Genomic DNA, 19041 nt, shown 5'->3' with positions numbered 1-19041 from the left:
CTCTCTTGCTAATGGCTGCTCGGACACTTTTTCCTAAAATAATTAACTTTAGGAAAAACAAATAAATATGCACATATACATGTCCAAATAATTGTAATTTATTTATGTAGGAGTTTTTTTACAGACTCAGTAATAAAAATAATGTAGAGTTGTCTCTATTCTTTACTGAGCCTAAACAGAACAGAAACACTAATAGGTGCTTTGCACATTCTTGCCTCTTTTTTGTTGTTGTTGCTTCTTTTGTTGCTTGCTTCTTTAAAAAAAAAAAAAAAAAAACTTGCTAGCTATTAAGTCTGCTGTGAAAAGTGTTATTAACAAACATACAAATATCACTTTTTACAGCAGACCTACTCAGCCCTGGCAAGCCTGGGGACAAATTAAGCCCTGGATAGGAAAGTGGGTAGGGCGGGCAATAGGAGCCCGGGCAATGGAGGAGGCGTGAGCTTGGGGCCAGAGCCCACCACCCCGTTCAGCCAGGGAACCGAGTCCAAAGTCCCATGTCCAAGTGACAGGCCCAGGGGTGGAGTTCAAAGCCCTGTGGCTGTAGCCTGCCCCCCACCCGACCCCTCCCAGCCTGCTCCTCCAGCTTTTGTGTCTCCAGAGGGGGGCAGGGCCCAACCACTGGTGGCGGCCCCAGGGGAAGGGCCGCTGCTCTGCCCCTCCAGGAGGTTCTGGCTGCAAGAAAAGCCCCTGATGGCCGCATATGGCCATTGTGGCTACATTTGAGAGAAACAGGAAATTTGTGATTGGGAGCAACAATTAAAGGGGGCGGGGGAGGGAAATATGTTTGAAAACTAGCTGCAACCAAGGATTCAGAATCTGCATTAGCACAATCAGAGCAGTATCAGATTATATTTAACAAAATGTAATATGTCACAGTGTCAAGAGAGGTTTCAGAGTAGCAGCCGTGTTATTTTTCTTAATTCAGCTTTTTTCTTAAGTTACAAGTAAAAATGAATTTTGGTCAAAGATATCATAATTAATTCACTCCTACGCTATAAACAGTGAGAGAAAATCTGTTCTGCTTTCAATAGTTCATTCACCTACACTTGAGAAGTGATCCTGTGTATTTTTAAGCATTGCAGCAAGTCACTCAGGTTGTTAAAATATGTTGCCACAAGATTAAAATGTTTCTCCAAGAGGTATTATCCCTACCATACTGACTTCAAAGATACAGGGTATATGTCAATGTGCAGACATATTACAGTAGGTTACTTAAAGTTATTTTTAATATACTACTCTGCCAATATAAAACTGCCTCAGTTTGAAGAGAATTTTAAAAAGCCACAAGCCTCAAATCCAAGAAGGGCAGTTACTGGTCAAGTAACTGCAGAATTTTAATTATTAACTACTAAAAGATAGTTAAATAAAACTCCCGATTTGTGACTTTTTCAGAATGACCGATATACATTATTTCCCGTCATGTTTATAAATCTAAATGATGAAAACTACCATGAAAGAAATTAGAATAAATTCTGTTTTACAGCCTTTAGCTTCCCTTCTAAATCTAGAGACACTTGCATTTTAAAAGGTCTTTTATTTCAAAGGCTCCAAGACAATTAGCATAAAAATGTTATGCAAAACATGTAAGAAGAAACATGATACAAGAGTGGGAGGGGAAAAGGTGGGGTGATATTAAGCTGCATATAACATTTTCTCTGAACAGAGTAATGTTTTGTCTTGAAGAAACACACTTTAACTATATATAATTCTTTCCTATAGTTTATTATAACCCGATTCTCATTATCCACCTCAGTTTCTACAAGGTGCAATAATAAGGTATACATTAACAGAACGCTGTTTGAAGTGGCTTTAGAGTTCTGCACTCGAGGACAAAATTCCATGACTCAGATTCATATAATCAAAAACGCAAAATGCTTGCCTCTTAATATCATGTGACAACTTCAAAAGGAAGCTGTTTCGTTCAACGAATTCCTAAAAATGTAAACATTAGAAATCAAAATCCTGTATTATTTTAGTACTATATAGTCTCACCACCTTAGAACCCAGTTTTGCCTAGGCCTAAAAAGCCTCAAGGCAGACCAGTTTTCTTTTTCCATCCATTTAGGGTTAACATCCTGCCCCTCCTCTTTCCATTTCATGAATGGGGAAATATGAAGGGTTGTTTCACATCACTGAACCAGATGAAATTTAGGAAGCAGAACTTGGGATCAGTAGTGCATTAGGAAGCACACTCCCTCTCATATAAACGCTGCAGTTAAAACTGTATACCTTAGCTAGATTGTATCTTTACATTAGATAAATATACATAATCATTAAACATACTAAACCATTTTTAAAGACAAATATTTCATTATACACAGGAGTCACCTTAAAAGTGGATTTTTCCCCCCATGCAAACAAATTGAGTGAGGAGTAGGATTTAAGAAGGGGGTGGGGGGAGGGCAGAATAGGAGAGAATGTAAAGCTCAGCCAAAAGTTTGCAAATGTAGTAAACACATTAATTTGTTACAGAGACATATCACTCCTGGTCAGACTTAAGAGGAAGGAACCTTCCTTGTCCAAAATAAAAAAGTTAAAGAATTTTAGCTTTTTTGTTTAAAATCCTGTCACAAAATCCATCACTTTGGGGAGAGAAACGCTATGTTTTCTTATTAAATATTAAAATCAAAACCTTACCATAATAGAACATGGCAAAGTTCTGTTTAGTGAGTAGGGACTTTATTAATGATGATCTGTGAAAAAATTAAACCATTTTTGTAAGCCATGTTCTTGTTATGGTCCAGATATACACTCTGGATGTGCTGAATGAATGTTAAGACCCCATATCTAACTTGGATCAACAATTGGTAAGTGATGTAGAAAATTTATCTGAACTTAAATAAGTAAATTATTGTATTATATATTAGTTTGTTCACCACTGAGTCTGTCTGAGGCCCACCCATAAATGCACACACACCACCCACCTCACTTCTTTATGTACCATAATTATATTATGCTGCTTTTAGGAGGAAACTGGCTTTTGGACCTTGTTTTGAAAGAGTATATATTTTTAATAGTTAAAGGGCCATCATCAACTTGAAATCTAGCAATATCATGTACTGCAAGCAGCTCGGGCAAGTGTAAAATTTTATGAACACAATCTCTTCTGTTTTTAAAAGCTTTTGCCACTATATGAAAGACTTACATAACAACCCAACTGAATGTACAAAAGAAACATTGAAACCAACTGTATGCAAAGTGCTATCAAATGCATAAAATAAACAAAATGGGAGGCAGAAGGGAGGAAGGGATTACAGAAAAAAACTTCCAATCACAGTAATTTTAGATATTTTCTGTAACACTAATAAATAAAATGTTTCAGACAGAAGTGCAGCTTTTTAGACTCCCTTTAAATATTTTTTATATGCAAGATTAGTAACATGGCCAGAATTGGCTCTTCTGATCTTTCTCCCACTATGTGGGAAATTATACTTTACTGAATATAATTACAACATAGCATCCTTACAGGACTTTAAAACCTAAGATCAGTAGGATTTTTCATCAAATTGGCTGTATCAACCAAAATGCTTTTGATTTAGTGGGCAGATCTTTTGAAGTTAGAGGCCTTTGGCACTTCAGAAAAAAGCTTTTTTTTTTTTTTTTTTTTTTTGGATTGGCAACTTTCAGAGTCTTCTAAATTTGATCCCAACCAAGAAAACAAAGCAAAAACAAAGAAAACAAGGCAAACCACACATTTCTGAGAAGCCCCAAGCAGTGGCTGCCAGAATTCAAATAGTATGCTATCTGAGTCAGTGTTATAGCTTCCAGTATTAAAGGCTCTCAAATTTTAAATTCATACATAATATCTTACAACTAAATTTAAACATATGTACAGACTTTAAGGTGAAGATAGAAAATAGATTATTCAACATTACATAGTCTATTACTGTAATTAGAGGTATAAAGATGGCTTTGCATTCCCAAGCAGTGAAAGTATAGGATAGCTATTAATACCTTTTCCCGTTTTTTCTTTTTCTCTCCTCACTGTTTACAAGAGTGGACAAAATACCACTGTTCAACTATGACTAGATATTTCATCATAAGTTACAAACTACAAATACCATTTTTGCAAAGGAAGAGGTAAAGATATTGCTGTTTGCCATCTACTGTTTCCCTCCCTGCACAGGAGAAGATAATCAGAAGTGGACTATCATGAGGGGCTAGAGGAGAATAGTATATACACCTCAAAATATGGATTGTGCTTCCAAGGTAAAGTCTTGAAGTTCTAGGATTTAAGAAATACAGCGTATGGTAGGACATAAATACTGACAGATGCTTCATGAGGTGGAGAGTGTGGATGGAACCACAATAAGAGATCCAGCTGAGGAACTACCATTTCCTACTGCCTCCAGAACAGCAGAGAGCTTTCTTTTCCCTCATCTGCTTAAGGGTAGTCAGTCAAGAGTTGTCATTTCTCCCAGGATTGTTTTGTTTTTAATGTATACATTAGAGATAAATACAATTGATCAGTTTAAAGTAATTAAAGTGTTAAGATTCAAATGAGGGAAACCTGGCCACCCAGCTTTGACGTTTGCATTCTGTTTCCCGATCCTGTGTACAGACTTCAAAACCTGCTGATTGCTCCTATTAATACAAAAAGAAGAACAGGAGGACTTGTGGCACCTTAGAGACTAACAAATTTATTAGAGCATAAGCTTTCGTGGACTACAGCCCACTTCTTCGGATGCATATAGAATGGAACATATATTGAGGAGATATATATACATATATATCTCTCTATATATATCTATATACATGCATATAGAATGGAACATATATTGAGGAGATATATATACATATATATATCTCCTCAATATATGTTCCATTCTATATGCATCCGAAGAAGTGGGCTGTAGTCCACGAAAGCTTATGCTCTAATAAATTTGTTAGTCTCTAAGGTGCCACAAGTCCTCCTGTTCTTCTTTTTGCGGATACAGACTAACACGGCTGCTACTCTGAACCTATTAATACAATTATCTGGCTTCCCATAGGCTGAATGGCTCAGCAGATGCTCAGGAGGAGATACAGGAGAGTGGGGATTTATGGGCCTACCAACCCCTCATATCCTGCTGGAAACTCATACTTAAGATAATGAAGTTGGAGGGTAGGGATATCAAGGAACAGAATTACTAAACTTTGCAGGAACTTAGCTTCTTGGCATCCTGCTTTCCATAAACTTCTTTTTTAAACCCTCAGAAGATGTTTCAGAAGATGGATTCTCAGCAGGATAGAGAGATATCAAGAACAGAAATCTCAGGGGAGACAAACTTCTGGGCAACCTAGAGGTCTGGTTAACCGAGTTTCAGAACATAGAGGTTTGACTGTACTTGAAAAGAGCAGGAATCCACATACCAGCCATATAAGAACATAAAGTTCATTTCTTTTCATTTTATTAAAGCACTGTATTTGAAATCCAAATTGGATTTTTAAACTCAATTTAGTGGTTTTTGATCTTTTCCATTATCCCATGTTACAAAAGAAGAAAATTTGGGATCCCACCTGTCATAAACAAGAGTAGGGTGATCATGACCGTAGATTGAGAAGCCATGATTTAGAGCATGATCAAGGTTTTATCAAGTTAAAATATTTTATACAGTCCAGCTTGACAGTAGTTAGACAATACATTGAGCAAAATATTAAAATATAAGAGTGGGCTAGATAATGCTAAGCTCTTCAGGCCAGATACTGACTTTTGCGTTTCTTCTATGCCTACCACGCTGTTGTGATACCAGAAACAACTTAAAATAAGACATACAGAAATTTACAGTAATATTTCCCCATTTTAAAATATAAGTCAATTACTATGTTTATATCAACTGTGACATTGAATTCCTGTACCAAAACGTTTCATATGAAAACATTTTTAAAGTTACAAACCTTTACTTGCAGAGTTACACTTCAAACCATCAGATCTGGTGAAATCTATGCTTACATAAGCTCCACTGTCCAAATTCGAAGTACCATTTTGAAGATGGCAAGTTGGTGTATTAGTGCTTGCCTCACAGTTCATAGAATCATCACATAAATTCAAAGCTATGTAGTTTAAGCCATTCTGAAATCCAGTTGAGGTATCCCTGGACATCTTGCTTTCATGACCATCAGAAATGTTTTCCTCAGGTTTCAACCAAACATTGTCAAATGAGGCAGAGCTGTGTCTTTTGCTACTATCAGTAAAGAAAGAAGAGGAAGTAGTTACAGCCCCAGTAGAAGAGAATGTTTCAGAACTGTGTCTTCTTCTGCCTTGTGGGTCAGCTCGAATCACCTTAGGTCCCATGGGAGAATCAGAGCTAGGAACAGAGAAGCTACTGCTACCTGAATATCTGTCAACAATGCACAGTCGATTTACAATGGAAGAAGGACTATCAATCTTTATACCATTGCTGGATTCTGCAGTAAAAGGCCTAAGTGGTGTCGTTGCCATGTTGAAAGTCATCTCTGTGTAATCATCAGCCCTACTACTTGTACTGCTAACACAAGCAGTATCAAATGAAAGTCTAGCATAATCATTTGGCTGGTTTCTGGGGATACTGGAACTTGCATAAATTGAAATATCTGTTAAAGAATTTGACAGTTCCTTTGATACTTTTGGTGACTGCACATCAAGGTCAACACTCATGTAATCAGAAAGTGGCGACTGTCTGTGGTCACTACTCGATCCTAGAGATGATGGAGATCCTTCTGCAGATAAAGAATATGGTGTATTACTTGCTTTTTCACTGAAATCAATATTTATGTATTCACCAGGGCTAGTTGGCTCAGGTGGAACTGTTCGATCGTACATTCTTGGTATAGTATTACTTCCTCTTGTACCTAGGGGAAGTCTTGTAGGCCTGGTAGCCCTGTTCTGTGCAAGTCCTTCATCTGACACTTTCACAGCAGATGATTTAGAAATGCCATTAGCTAATGGTTCACTATTGACACATTTGACATTTTCATGTTCATCATATAACAGTTTTCCAGGTGAGGACATTGGAACATATTCATTATGATCTCCATTTTGTCCCGATAATGTCTTAAAGCTTCGTGGCAGAGAGAAATACGAACTGAAACCTTTGGAAACAGTGTTGGTATGAATACAATTTGAATCACTGGGCTGTTTTGGAACTGCTGAATTACCAGGTGACATATCCATATACTCATTTGTCACCTTTTCATTACCCCCTTTAGAAATACATCCAGCCAATGGACTTCGTACAGGTGAAGAACTAGCCCTGGGAAACATCATCATATATCCTCTGGAGTCCACCTGAGATGACGACCAAGAATTACTAATTTGTTTGGGGACAGATACACTTTTAGGAGTCATTGGCAAATAATCATTGTTGCTTGCGAGTGAAGACGCAACTCCTGGCATCATTGGCATGTATCCATCATCCCTGGCTTTACTTCTGCTTTGGTTACATACAGAATCAAGGGTAGCATCACTGTAGTCAGGTTCATGGCTCTCTTTTAATTTTGGTGATTCCGAACAAGGTAACTGTCTGTGCCTTCCTGCAGAATCTTCATCTAAAGAAGCCGTGGTTTGTGTTGTTTTCTGCTGCACTGTTATAGAAGTTGGTTTAGTCAGAGAATAAGTTCTTTTTCTGAAGCATTTTTCAGCTTCCATATAGTCATCCCTTGAGCTATCATCCGTTTGCTGTTTATTCATGGACATGTATTCACTTAAACAATTCTCTTCTCTGATAGGTGGTGTGTTTCCCAAGGAATCTGGAGTATTACTTCTGACACGAAAGTACCTGAAATCCCCAGGGCTAGAGCCGTATTCATCAGAAGAAATAAAGCCCCCATCACTTGGGGACCCACAGACAGATGAACTGGAAGGCCTGGTTAGTGTATCTGAGGCAGAGCCATGGCCACTACTGGAAGAAACACTAATGGGGCTGGTGGTGGAGGGGAAATGAGACACTGGGAGGGAGGCAGACCTGGTATGATAAGAAGAGGTGAAAGCTGCTCTGACGTACCTTCCACTCCCTTCTTGCCGGCCCAAGTTCATCCTTGCAGTGTTCAAATGGATCAGACTCCCAGTCACTGATCTGAAAGGTCTGGTCATTGTGCCTTCCCCTTCACTAGATGTTCTGAAGCGGTATGAACTGCTACTCTTGGTGGTGGGCGGAGTCCCCCCAGTAACACACTCAGTTCTGGATCTTCTCTGCAAGCCAGTCTGGCTAGGAGGCAGGTTGCCCAGATGCCTCCTAGTGGTGATAAAGGAGATAGGATTGGTACCACTGCCACCACCAGATGACTGGCTCTTGCTGCGGGGCCTGAATTCTGTAAAGGCCTTGAGAGCTTTCATGGTCTCTAGGAAGGTCTCATGCATATTCTGGGCAACTACTGAATCATCCACTTGCATCCACAGTTCACCAGGCCCAATGGAAGCAGATCTGCCCACCTCAATAAAGAAGAAGTTCTCTGAGTGCCCACAACGGCGGATGTTCATTAGTTGCAAGTGGACAGCAGGTACCTCTGAATTCAGCTTTACTAGGTAGATAGCCTTGCTAGATAGGCACAACCTGTACACACCAGTCAGGTTCTTTGTCTGCCCCAGTCCCTTGGGCTTCACATTAACCTGCCACACCTCTTTGTATATGGTGCCTGGTCTAAGCGCAGTTCCATAATGTTCATCATCCTCATCCATCTGCTGATCTGTCTGGTCCTCCTGTTCTAAGAACCCCCTCTTGCTCTGGTTCATGAGCTCACTGATTGCCTGGTACCAGGCTTCCTGCTCCACCTCATTCTCAGCCAACATGGCAAAGTATTCATCCTTGGTATAAAGGGCAATGATGTACTTATGCTTGGCATCTGCCCTCCGGCTGACTGTGAAGCACTGGTACAGGGGGATCACTCGCTTGGGAGGGGGGCAGCAGAGGACAGCAGACCCACTAGCAGCTGCCGCTGCCCTCAGGCTGCTCTTGAACTTCTTCTCACTGTCATAGTATTCAAGCCTCGCTGGGGCCAGGTGGCTCTCAGCCCGCAGCACGAAGTAGCGCTTGTGGCCATGCTTCTGCTTCCTCAGGTAGCCACATTTCCTCACGTCATCCCCCACAGGAGCCACGGACGGAGCAGCTGTAAGAGGAGCTCCTCGTGCTGTGGGAGCTGGCTGGCCACCTCGCCCACCAGAGAGGGCCCCTCGCCCTGTGGGAGCCGCAGCAGCGGGCACCTCCTCCTCCTGCACCAGGCACAAGGAGGCGCTGGGCGATCTTTTCAGCAGCAGCAGCAGGTGGTGAGGCTGAGTGGGCGGGTAGGGGCCGCTCTCGCCCAGCTCCTGCTGCTCCTCAGCCGTAGTAGCAGTCCTAGGCACTCCAGCCCCGTGGCAGGGTGCGACCCCTCCTCCAACGCTCCGGGTGCCCAGCTCCGCCTCGGCGCCCCTGGCCGCGATACTATCACCTCCTCTGCCCGGGCCATTCATCCCACTCGCCATCTTAGGGGCCAGCGAGCTGGGGTAGGGGGGAATCCGCCCTCACAAGGGAAGCGTCCTCCAAGCCCGGCTGGACATGAGGCGACGGAGGGCTCCGCTCCGCTCCGTACGCGAGCTCGCCAGTCACTGCAACGCTTGCCCTCTCGCTCGCCGCTCCCGGCCGGTCGCAACGCGCCGGGCTCTGCTACTCTCACTCACACAAGCTGCCTCAGCGGTACCACGGCGAAAACATCACGTGACGCTGCAAGGGAGGGGGGAGGGCGAGTACAGGGGACGGGGCGGGGCTTCAATCAGCCGGGGGCGGGGTCATCTGTGTTCCAGTGTGTAGAGTGAGGGTGAGAATGGGGAGCCGAACGGCCTCTCCCTGGAGTGACAGAGGAATAGACCAATAAGAGACGTAGACAGCTCCTAGGTGGCCCAATCAGGAATCGGGAAAGGTGGAGGGTCTGTGCGCAATCCGAAAGAGGAGAGGTTCTGATGGATCGGCAGCGCTTTGGACCAATGAAAGTCGGCAACAGCTTCTGTCTGTCGGCGATGTAAGCGAGAAGAGAGGGTGAAAAGTTAGGCGGAGCTTAAGGTGACTGGCAGATGGATGGACAACTTGTGTATTGTCCAATCAGCGCTTCACACACAGAGATACGGGAGACGGAGGCGGGATTTGGCGTGTATGTGGAAGAGTGAGTACAACGAGAGGTGAGGATTTAGAGTAATTAGCAGCCGGATATGCCAGTCAGCGCTTGAACCGCCTACTGCCCCGTCCAATCAGCATCTCCGACTAATGTAGCGTATTCCAACTATTTTTTTTGAAAGGAGAATTTTCCTCCCCCTCCGCTAGGTTTATAGTTTGGAAGCAGCAGTGATTGGCTGCTGGGGGAGCCAACCACAGAAAGTGGGGAGGGAGGAGGTGGCGGGGGGGTTGGGGTTGCTGACGCTGCCGAGGAAGTAAACAACCCGTCAGCGCGCGAGCGACCGTTGGGGCCGAGTGCAAAGGCAACCGTCCCTGCTGCTTCAGACAGGGGAGGGGGCTGGAAGGAAACCCCTTACACACGGGCTCAAGAGCACACAGCCGTAGCGTCAAGGGACGGAGAGCGTGTCAGAGAAGGGAAGACCAAGGAGGGCCCTTCTTCTCTCCCACCCGCAGTGCCCATCCCCACATCCCGACTTACATAGTATATTCATACCAGACATACACGGAGTTCACCCCGCACAGGCTCACCTCCCACACACAGTGCACACCTACCCACAGGCTCACCTCCCACAGACACAACGCATACCCCCATAGGCACAAAGCATCCCACCCACAGGCTCACCGCCCATACGCACAGCGCACCTTATCTACAGGCTCAGCCTCCCACACACATGGCTCACCCCACACAGCACACAGTGCACCCTATCCACAGGCTCAGCTTCCCACACCCCCATGCACACAGCACACCCCCATACACACAGCGCACCCTATCCACAGTCTCAGCCTCCCACACACATGGCACACACCCCCATGCACACAGCGCACCCCATCCACAAGTTTGGCCTCCCATGCACACAGTGCATCTCACCAACAGGCTCAGCCCCCCCCTTCCATGCATACCTCACCCCCCACTCAGACTCCCCAAACACACAGCGCACCCCACCCACAGGCTCGCCCTTCCCATGCATACAGCACACCCCATCCACAGATTTGCCCCCCACGCACACAGCACATCCCACAGATTCACCCCCACACATATACACATACGTAGTGCACACCATCCCATAGGCCCAACCACCCCCTTACACACACACCCCTACAGGCCCACCCGCTTTATAGACACCACCACCCATATATGCACAATGCACATAATCCCCTAGGCACCGCCCCCCCCCCCATGTACAATGAGCATTCTCCGAGATCCATCTCTTCTACACACAATGCACACTATCCCCCAGGCACATAGTCCACATACACACACTGACTATTCCTTCAGATCCACCTTCATACACACACAGTTTACCCAACCCCACAGGAACACTGTCCGTATAAACAGTGACCATTGCCACAGGCATACCCCATATATTACACAACAAATTCAGTCCTCAGGAATTTCTATACCAACTAGCCTGACCCACCCCCCCCCCACCCCCATATACACCCAATACACCCAACCTACAGAAAACTGAGCCAGCTTTTTCAAGTGCAAGGTGAAATGGGTCCCCACGACACCAAATGTATACTGTACTACTCGGCGGCCATCAGTACTTTGAAGTAGGCCAGAGCTTAAGCCAAGGGTAGAAGTGCCACAATGAATCTCAGCAAAATCTTTCCTCAGCTCAGGAACTTGCTGCCCTTAAAAATGACATCATCACACCTCTGGTAAGGGAGTTTCAAGGGCACATTGGCATGGTGAAGTGCTGTGATACTGGGCAGTCCTGTTTTAACATGATGTAGCTGTCTATTGATGCTGTGCTAAGAGATATTGATATGGGTCACCTGTTTTGATGTAGTGTATCATTGTATTTACATAGTCTGATACACTTTTGATAGTGTGCCACAATTTTGCACTGTATAGCACTGCATTAATCAAATACAGTCATTTTTAGGCACTTGTCACTGTTTTGACACAATGTGGCACTTTGGATGCTGTGCTGAAGTGTACAGATGTATTGTGTTCTAACATGACACAATGCCATTTCATTACAGTGCAATACCCTTGTGATACACAGCATCTCCATTTTGATACAGTACCCTCTATCATTTTGATGCAGTTGTCACTATTTTGAGGCAACACAGTACCAGTTTGCCATAGCACACAGGTGTCCATCCTATGGCCTGCAGGCCGTACATGGCCCACCAAAGTATTTCATAAGGCCCATGGCCTGCTTCAACACAATATACTAACGGCTGACTCATTAGTGTTTTATTGTCATATTTACATCATTTGAGTTTAATTATGTGTTCTTTACTGTTTTTTTCCTGTTTTCTATCATTCTGATACACTTTCTATGCACTGATTTTTCTTTATTTTTAAATAGACAATACTGTACATACATACGAATTACTGTACATACGAGAATCTGTTTGGCCCTCACAAGGTTATGCTCAGGTTTATGTGGCCCTCCTGTGTAATAAGGTTGAGCGCCACTGCCATGGCACAATGACATTTTGACCCTATTTATTGAATATATTATGATATTTTGATGCAATGCCTTGAAGCTATATGACATGGCATGTCAATAACATAATCTAATGAAGCTTTGATTCAGCTCCACAAAGTACTGACAAAACATGACAGAATAAGTGAGAAGCAAGCACTGAGCAAATGCAAGAAGACAAGTTCTAAAAGGCAGCATTGGGGTCCCTTATCTTGGCATTTATTTTACAATCAAGTCATGAATTGACATTTGTGTCACATAAATTTCAATTCCCTCTTCTTCCCTCATGGCTAGATAATATGTCTCTCTGAGTTTAAATAGAGACCAGAGAGCTGGTTACAGCTTCCTGATTCAAAAGCTTCACCCTACACTAGCTGAGAACAGTGGATCTTTTTCCCGCCCCTTACCTGCCTACATCATGTCCCCTTACTCTTTCAATACATCCCTTTCCGGGGCGGAGGGGGCAGTCAGTCAGTGTAGGAGCAGGATGAGCCAGCTTTACACCATCCAAGAGTTGCACAATCATGCCCATAAAGTGTAACAGCCAAGAACAGAGACAATTTCAATTCCTCCTTACTATTGTGATTCAGTAATGTGGTATTTGCCTAACAGTGGAGCAGAGGCAACTAGGTTTCCTGCTAGTTTCAAGCATTCCATAGAGTTCTGAAGTACAGACAGTTGTCATTCTCATCTTTAATATTAATTCCCAGAAAGAGACTATGTTAAAGTATATTTAGAGTTAAGGTTGAGTACATATCAGTGATATAAGGGTAAAAACATTCCTTCAGAATATCTGCTTGTTTATATCTGTTTATGATCTGCTGCAAAGATTATTTTCCTAACCTGCCACTTTGACCATGTCACTCCTCGTTTGCATCTTTCCACTGTCTCCCACTTCTCTATTACATCAAATATAAGCTACCTGTCTTCAGTTTCAAGGCCCTTCACTGCCTATCCCCACCCTACCAATCATCTCTCATTCATTATCAAGATGTCAACTCCTGCCTGTGATTGGCCCATGATGCCAGCCTCTATCGCCCACTTGTTAAATTTTCAAACAAGCACCTTCATGCTTTTTCTCATGCTTGGGAGGAGCTCCCTGTAAACATCCTCACAGCTACCTCATTATCCTCCTTAAAAATCCTCCTAAATCTTTTCTTTTCCGTGATACCTATAAAAAACTTGACAGTGGTTAGGCTGCTGGTGTGCTGAGACCAATTGCTGACCAATATTCTCTCATTGTTTCTTTGTACTCTCCCATGTATCTGTTCATATCCATCTGTTGTCTCTTGTCTCACACTTAGATTGTAAGCCCTCTGGGGCAGACACAATCTTTTTGTTCCATCTACAGTGCCAAACACAGTTGGGTCCTGGTTCATGACTAGGGTTATTAGACTATTGGCTATTAAGCAAGATGATCAGGGATGCAACCCCATGCTTTGAGTGTCCCTAAATCTCTGACTGCCAGAAGCTGGAACTGGATGACAGGGGATGGCTCACTTAATAATTGTCCAGTTCTGTTCATTCCCTCTTAAGCATCTGGTATCAGCCACTGCTGAAAGACAGGTACTGGGCTAGATGAACCATTGGTCTGATCCAGTATGGCCATTCTTATGTTTTTATGCTAATCTTAAAATATTCAAACATGATCAGATATGGAAATTAACATCTAAAACACACAAACAACTTTAACTCTGCCCTGTAGTGATGTCATGCATTAACCATACAATTATGATTAGTGCATAATCATATTTGTAATCTCAGATTACATTTAAACTGATTTGTAAAGACTCATTCAATGTTTTCATTTTTTTTCTCCTGGTGTCATTATAGGATGGAGTTAAGGTTGTTTGGATGTCTGAATTGTGCAGTTCTAAATCTTAACATCTTTGGATTTCTTTTGACACTCTGTAAATGCTGTTTGAATATGAAATAATATTTTACAATTATTTTAAATAATATATATTAAAGAGTTTGAAGCTGTGGGATAAGAAGCTCTCTCTTTTTGCAGGCTCCTCGTAGCTGGTTGCTGAAAGATATATGTGGGAGAAAGTAAGGAAACACTTTAAAATAAAGGATTTATGTTTTTTTATATTTTCTTTGGTCATAGACCTCTGGGCTTGTTTGATAGCAACTATGACTAAGCTGTATCAGTGCGTAGCAAAGAGCACGGCATCATCAGTGTTTTCTACTTATTTTTTTCTTCTTATTATAATTCCTTAGTACTACTATATATCATTCATAATTTCTAGTATGAGTTCAGAAAAATCACGTATCCATAATCTATGCATAATTCAATCATTCTAAATCTTTCTTTAAGCCAAGTATGCTCAGGGGAGCAATTGGCTGCACACACAGTGGATGTAATAGAAACGGGCTTTTCTGACAATGTTTCTGTAACTCAGCAAGGGTACTTGGCCCTCCCTAGACCCTAGGTCCTCCTTATTTATCTATGGATATTGGGGAACATTGAAGTTAGTTTGATAACTAAGTTACATTCACGTACCCTCACTCATATTAGCAGAAAGAACAAAAAATTTTGTTTTGTTTTCAGATAGATATTGTTTGGGGCCTTGGGTACATAAAGCTATAAAGTTTGTGGTGGTGAGGGTATGCCAGGACTCGTGGCTTAAGCCTTGCAGGGCACACCAGGGCTCAGGGCTTCTTCACTGCGGGGCATGCCAGAGCTCAGGGCTCCAGGCTTCATCCACGGGGCCCCATCAATCCCCTGAAACCAGCTTATAGCCCCCCAGAGGGCCATGGACCCCTGGTTGAGAACCAACAGCATCAGGCTGGAGTCAAGGTTTGAAAATAATTACTGGAGCTCCACTCTGGACAGCTCTGGTTGAATTTAAGCCCTGATTTCTAGACATACTGGGATGCGATTTAATTTCAGTACATTGCAAGCTACCAATGCAATATTACTATGGGAATGTTCACAAATTATTGTATGGTTTATATGTCAATGTTTTTTTAATTTGTCCATCCTGTTTCCACTGGCTATTAGTCTGGAATGCAGCTTCGTCCTTCTTCAACCATAAAGGTGTACTAGACAGGACTCACTCTCCAACTCTTAATTTTTATTTCTGTAAGACCAAACTGACCTAAGTTGGAGATGGTGAAAAGCTACACTATCCCACGAAGAGCTCAGGGAAGAATTATGCCTGGTGTGCAGTGGGAGGGCTGAGGCTGTAGTATCCTAAAACAATGGTGCAACTTTGTTTCATGCAGTGCAGCCAGGCTGTTCTCCAGTTAGTGCAAAGGGAAGTTAGGGTCCCCTTCTTATCCTCTTTGCAGTGCATGATGGGAGCAGTTTTTGCAGTCCCTTGAGCGCAGGTGCTGCAGTTATGGTTACCTTTGTGTTGCAGTAATGACAGTTTTTTGCACACTTTTCACACCCCATTATGCACCCGCATAAATGCTTATTATAAAATGTCCAGAAATTTGGAACCATGATTTTTAGTGTCATTTTCCATAGCTGGTCATCACTTCTACAAAATAGTGTAATTAAGAAATCACTGGTTGGCAGAAATTTCACATTGATCCAAAATGCAGAGCCATTTACATCATCTGCTGCAGAACCAGCGAGAGGCAAATAAAGGGGTCCTGAGGATGTCCATGGTGAAATTCCACATAGAGCAGTAATATCAGCTCTATTAAGACATGACCTGAAAACAAAGAATCTGAGAAGCTAAGATGTTGTTAAAGCTAGTAATGAGTAATAGAGTAAATGCAATGGTATGCAAAACTATGAGAGCTGGTGTTGAGTTTCCTTCTTTGCCATCTCCAACACTTATCCTCCCTATGCTCAGGTGTATGGCTGGGAGTGAGAACTACTGAAAGGCAAAAAAAGAAGCAAGTCTTTTTAAGTGCTACCACTCTGTGGTCCAAATCAAGTCTCATGAAATGTTCATACAAAAAAACAAATGCATTCCAAATAACCCAGCTGTCTGAACTTGGGTAAGAATATTGCTGAGGTACTATATTATCTGGTCTTTAAATTCCACCTGCAGTTCAAGTTTTTCATTTTCCTTATGGGCAAGTTTTTACATGGGAAACTTTGGCTATGCATGTGGAAATTACTCAGCTTAAACAGGCAAATGCAGTTTACATGTGTCACAGTTGAGGACAACTGCACCTGTACATCCCCTCAGTTGTCCAGCAAGGGCACCCACTTTTAGGCTTCAAGCTCCCCATCTCTTTCCTCTCTTGAGTGGAGACATGTATCCTTCTTGCTTCGACTGGAATATTTCCAGGCTGCAAAGTTCCCTGCCTCTACTGTTCATTTCTCAGTAAAGATGTCAGAACATACAGGCCTAGAACTGAGGTCTTGGGATGTGGAGGGGAGGAGGTGTATGTGGCCATCAGGTGAGTGGCTTCAAAGTGTTGATAATGGAGGAAGTATATTAACATATCCCCTCCCTGCTAGAGAAAGTACATACAATGCCACAATAACACAGAGACAATTTCATTTTTAATACATGTCCCAAAAGTATTAATCCTAATTTGATACAGTTTAATTTAATTCAGTAAAGTTCCATCCAGTTTGTTCAGGATATTATCAGTCTGTCACAATATATCCATATCTGAGACTTTGCACATACAAGAACTTGGATGGACAATACTACAGGTGCAAGTAGTTAATTTTGTTTCATGAAAATTATATTTTATAGCTATTTTTGATAAATTTCTAATATTTTATTAAACATTTTAATAAACAACACAAAAAACAATGTAACCATTCATACAAGGATTTAGTCATGTCCAGAACTCTTCACCCCTCTGTCCCATTCTCTCATTGCAGCTCCAAAGTAGCCTGGCTTAGATAACATCTGTACAGTTCTATTCTCAATATGGGTTTAATGAGAATCCTACAGGAAACTGAATCAGCACAAGGAACCAAAAGGAAATCAAGACCATGTATAAACATATCACAAACAGGATATTCTACTTATAGAGAGAACTATGTCCTAATGAAGTCAGAAAATGGGGAAATTGTGGCAATATTTAAAAAAAAGTTGGAAGACTGAAGTAGGGAGGAAGGATGGCCTTGTGGTTAAGGCACTGGACTGAAATTCAGGAGATTGTGGTTTAGTCCCTTGTTTATCATAGCCTTGCTGTGCATCCTTGGGCAAATTACCTAATCTACCCTGTGCCTCAGTTCACCAACCGTAAAATGGAAATAATACTTCACTATCTCAGAAAAATGATTGTGAAGTGAAATCTATTAATGCCTCTGAGAGGCTAAAAGTACTATTGTGACAAAGCTATCTGAGGACTTCCTTGTAGTAAATTAGCAGGACTTGCCATCTATCAAAGTCCTTTGAATATGTACTTTTCTTGTTATGAGTTAAAAACTAAAATACTCTTTTCATTCAACTATTTCATTTATTTTTATTTGTGAGTATTGAACTAATAGAAACCTTTACTTTCACACCATTTGAAAATATAGGGGTTTGAATTTAAGATTGTATGAAACAAAGAGATTAAAGGTCTAAGCTTTAGAATTGCCAAATTCAACTCAGAGGGAGCTCTGGGTGCTCAGCACCTTTGAAAATCAGGTCCTAACTGTTTACTTGTTCTGTCATACACCCTTTACCATCTATGTAATCCTATCTATGTAACCCCAGTTATACAAACTATCAAAAATAAGCATTTGAGTATTTTCAGTAGACAATTACGTCTACTGAATTGTCTACTGAAAATACTCAAATGCTTATTTTTGTACTGTTTGTATAACTGGGGTTAGTGCCACCATGCAGTGTAAAGAACCACAAACAGTGTGTTGTTTTTCAAAGGCATATGGTCAGATTTACAAAACATTTTCACACTGGATAAGGAATGAATACTAAGATTATTCTGTGTATTTGGTTTCTTATTTGTGGACATTTGCTATTAGATTTTGGGTTGTTAGTGATGGTGATCCTGAAATTATTTGGAAGCCTTGTGCGAAGTTTTATTGTGAAAAACATAAAGGTTTATTTTTGTTTAATCTGTGTCAAGTATAGATTTTTGCTGGATCTTAAAGCCAGCATGGTATACTAGGCAGGATTTAAACAAGCAAACTTTTATTTTAAAATTTAATATTATCTCTGGAGAAAAAGCAGGGTGGAAGAGGAGGAACAGTTTTATAAATAAATGTGAACTAAAAATGGTGCACAGTACATTCCTAATTTGGGGTCAATTTGGCAAATTCTAGTGTTCATGAACAGAAAAAACTAACAGGACTGGCTTGATACAGGCATAGTGTGGGCTTCTCCACACAGGTTAATAAATGCACCTTCCTGTTGATTTCCTTTCTGATACTGGGGCTCTTCTGAACAGATGTTGTTATCTATCATGGGGCTAAATCCTAAGTGTATAATTAACAAAATACCTCTTGGATGTGTGAATGCAAACTATCTAAAGACTACAGTTCAGTCCATTTTGTATTTTGCCAGGTGGTTTGGCCATTCCAGTTGTTATTTCAGCTCATTAGATTTATCCTGATAAAT

The 19041-nt window shown here is 41.8% G+C and overlaps 3 protein-coding genes across 8 annotated transcripts in view; 2 read left to right on the top strand and 1 right to left on the bottom strand.

Moving 5' to 3' along the window:
- Positions 1 to 9663, bottom strand: part of IRS4 (insulin receptor substrate 4) — a 30451-nt gene extending 20788 nt beyond the window's left edge. Inside the window, exons 1-2 of one of the 2 annotated variants that reach the window (XR_010590435.1) lie at positions 4965 to 9655; positions 3591 to 4587 (exon numbers count right to left, since the gene is read on the bottom strand). Coding sequence is in view for 1 of the 2 variants with exons in the window: in XM_005291822.5 (XP_005291879.2) it covers positions 5881 to 9421 (3541 nt within the window). In the remaining variant the exon portion in view is untranslated. Of the gene's footprint in view, positions 1 to 3590; positions 4588 to 4964 lie in introns of those variants that run through there. The other variant, XM_005291822.5, reaches the window with a different exon arrangement.
- LOC135973540 (uncharacterized) overlaps positions 1 to 19041 on the top strand; it is a 904472-nt gene that overhangs the window by 781990 nt on the left and 103441 nt on the right. The window lies entirely within an intron of this gene.
- The window catches only part of LOC101951137 (transcription initiation factor TFIID subunit 4-like), a 109791-nt gene continuing 100375 nt past the window's right edge, over positions 9626 to 19041 (top strand). Inside the window, exons 1-2 of one of the 5 annotated variants that reach the window (XM_065557306.1) lie at positions 9983 to 10111; positions 14559 to 14599. The gene's annotated coding sequence lies outside the window, so the exon portion shown is untranslated. Of the gene's footprint in view, positions 10112 to 11628; positions 11769 to 14558; positions 14600 to 19041 lie in introns of those variants that run through there. The other 4 variants (XM_065557309.1, XM_065557304.1, XM_065557305.1 and 1 more) reach the window with 4 other exon arrangements.

Source organism: Chrysemys picta, chromosome 9 (assembly GCF_011386835.1).
Source record: "Chrysemys picta bellii isolate R12L10 chromosome 9, ASM1138683v2, whole genome shotgun sequence".
In the NCBI taxonomy this organism is placed as follows: Eukaryota; Metazoa; Chordata; order Testudines; family Emydidae; genus Chrysemys; species Chrysemys picta.
Note: the sequence above shows the minus strand (reverse complement) of the source record. Positions and strands in the feature narration are given on the sequence as shown.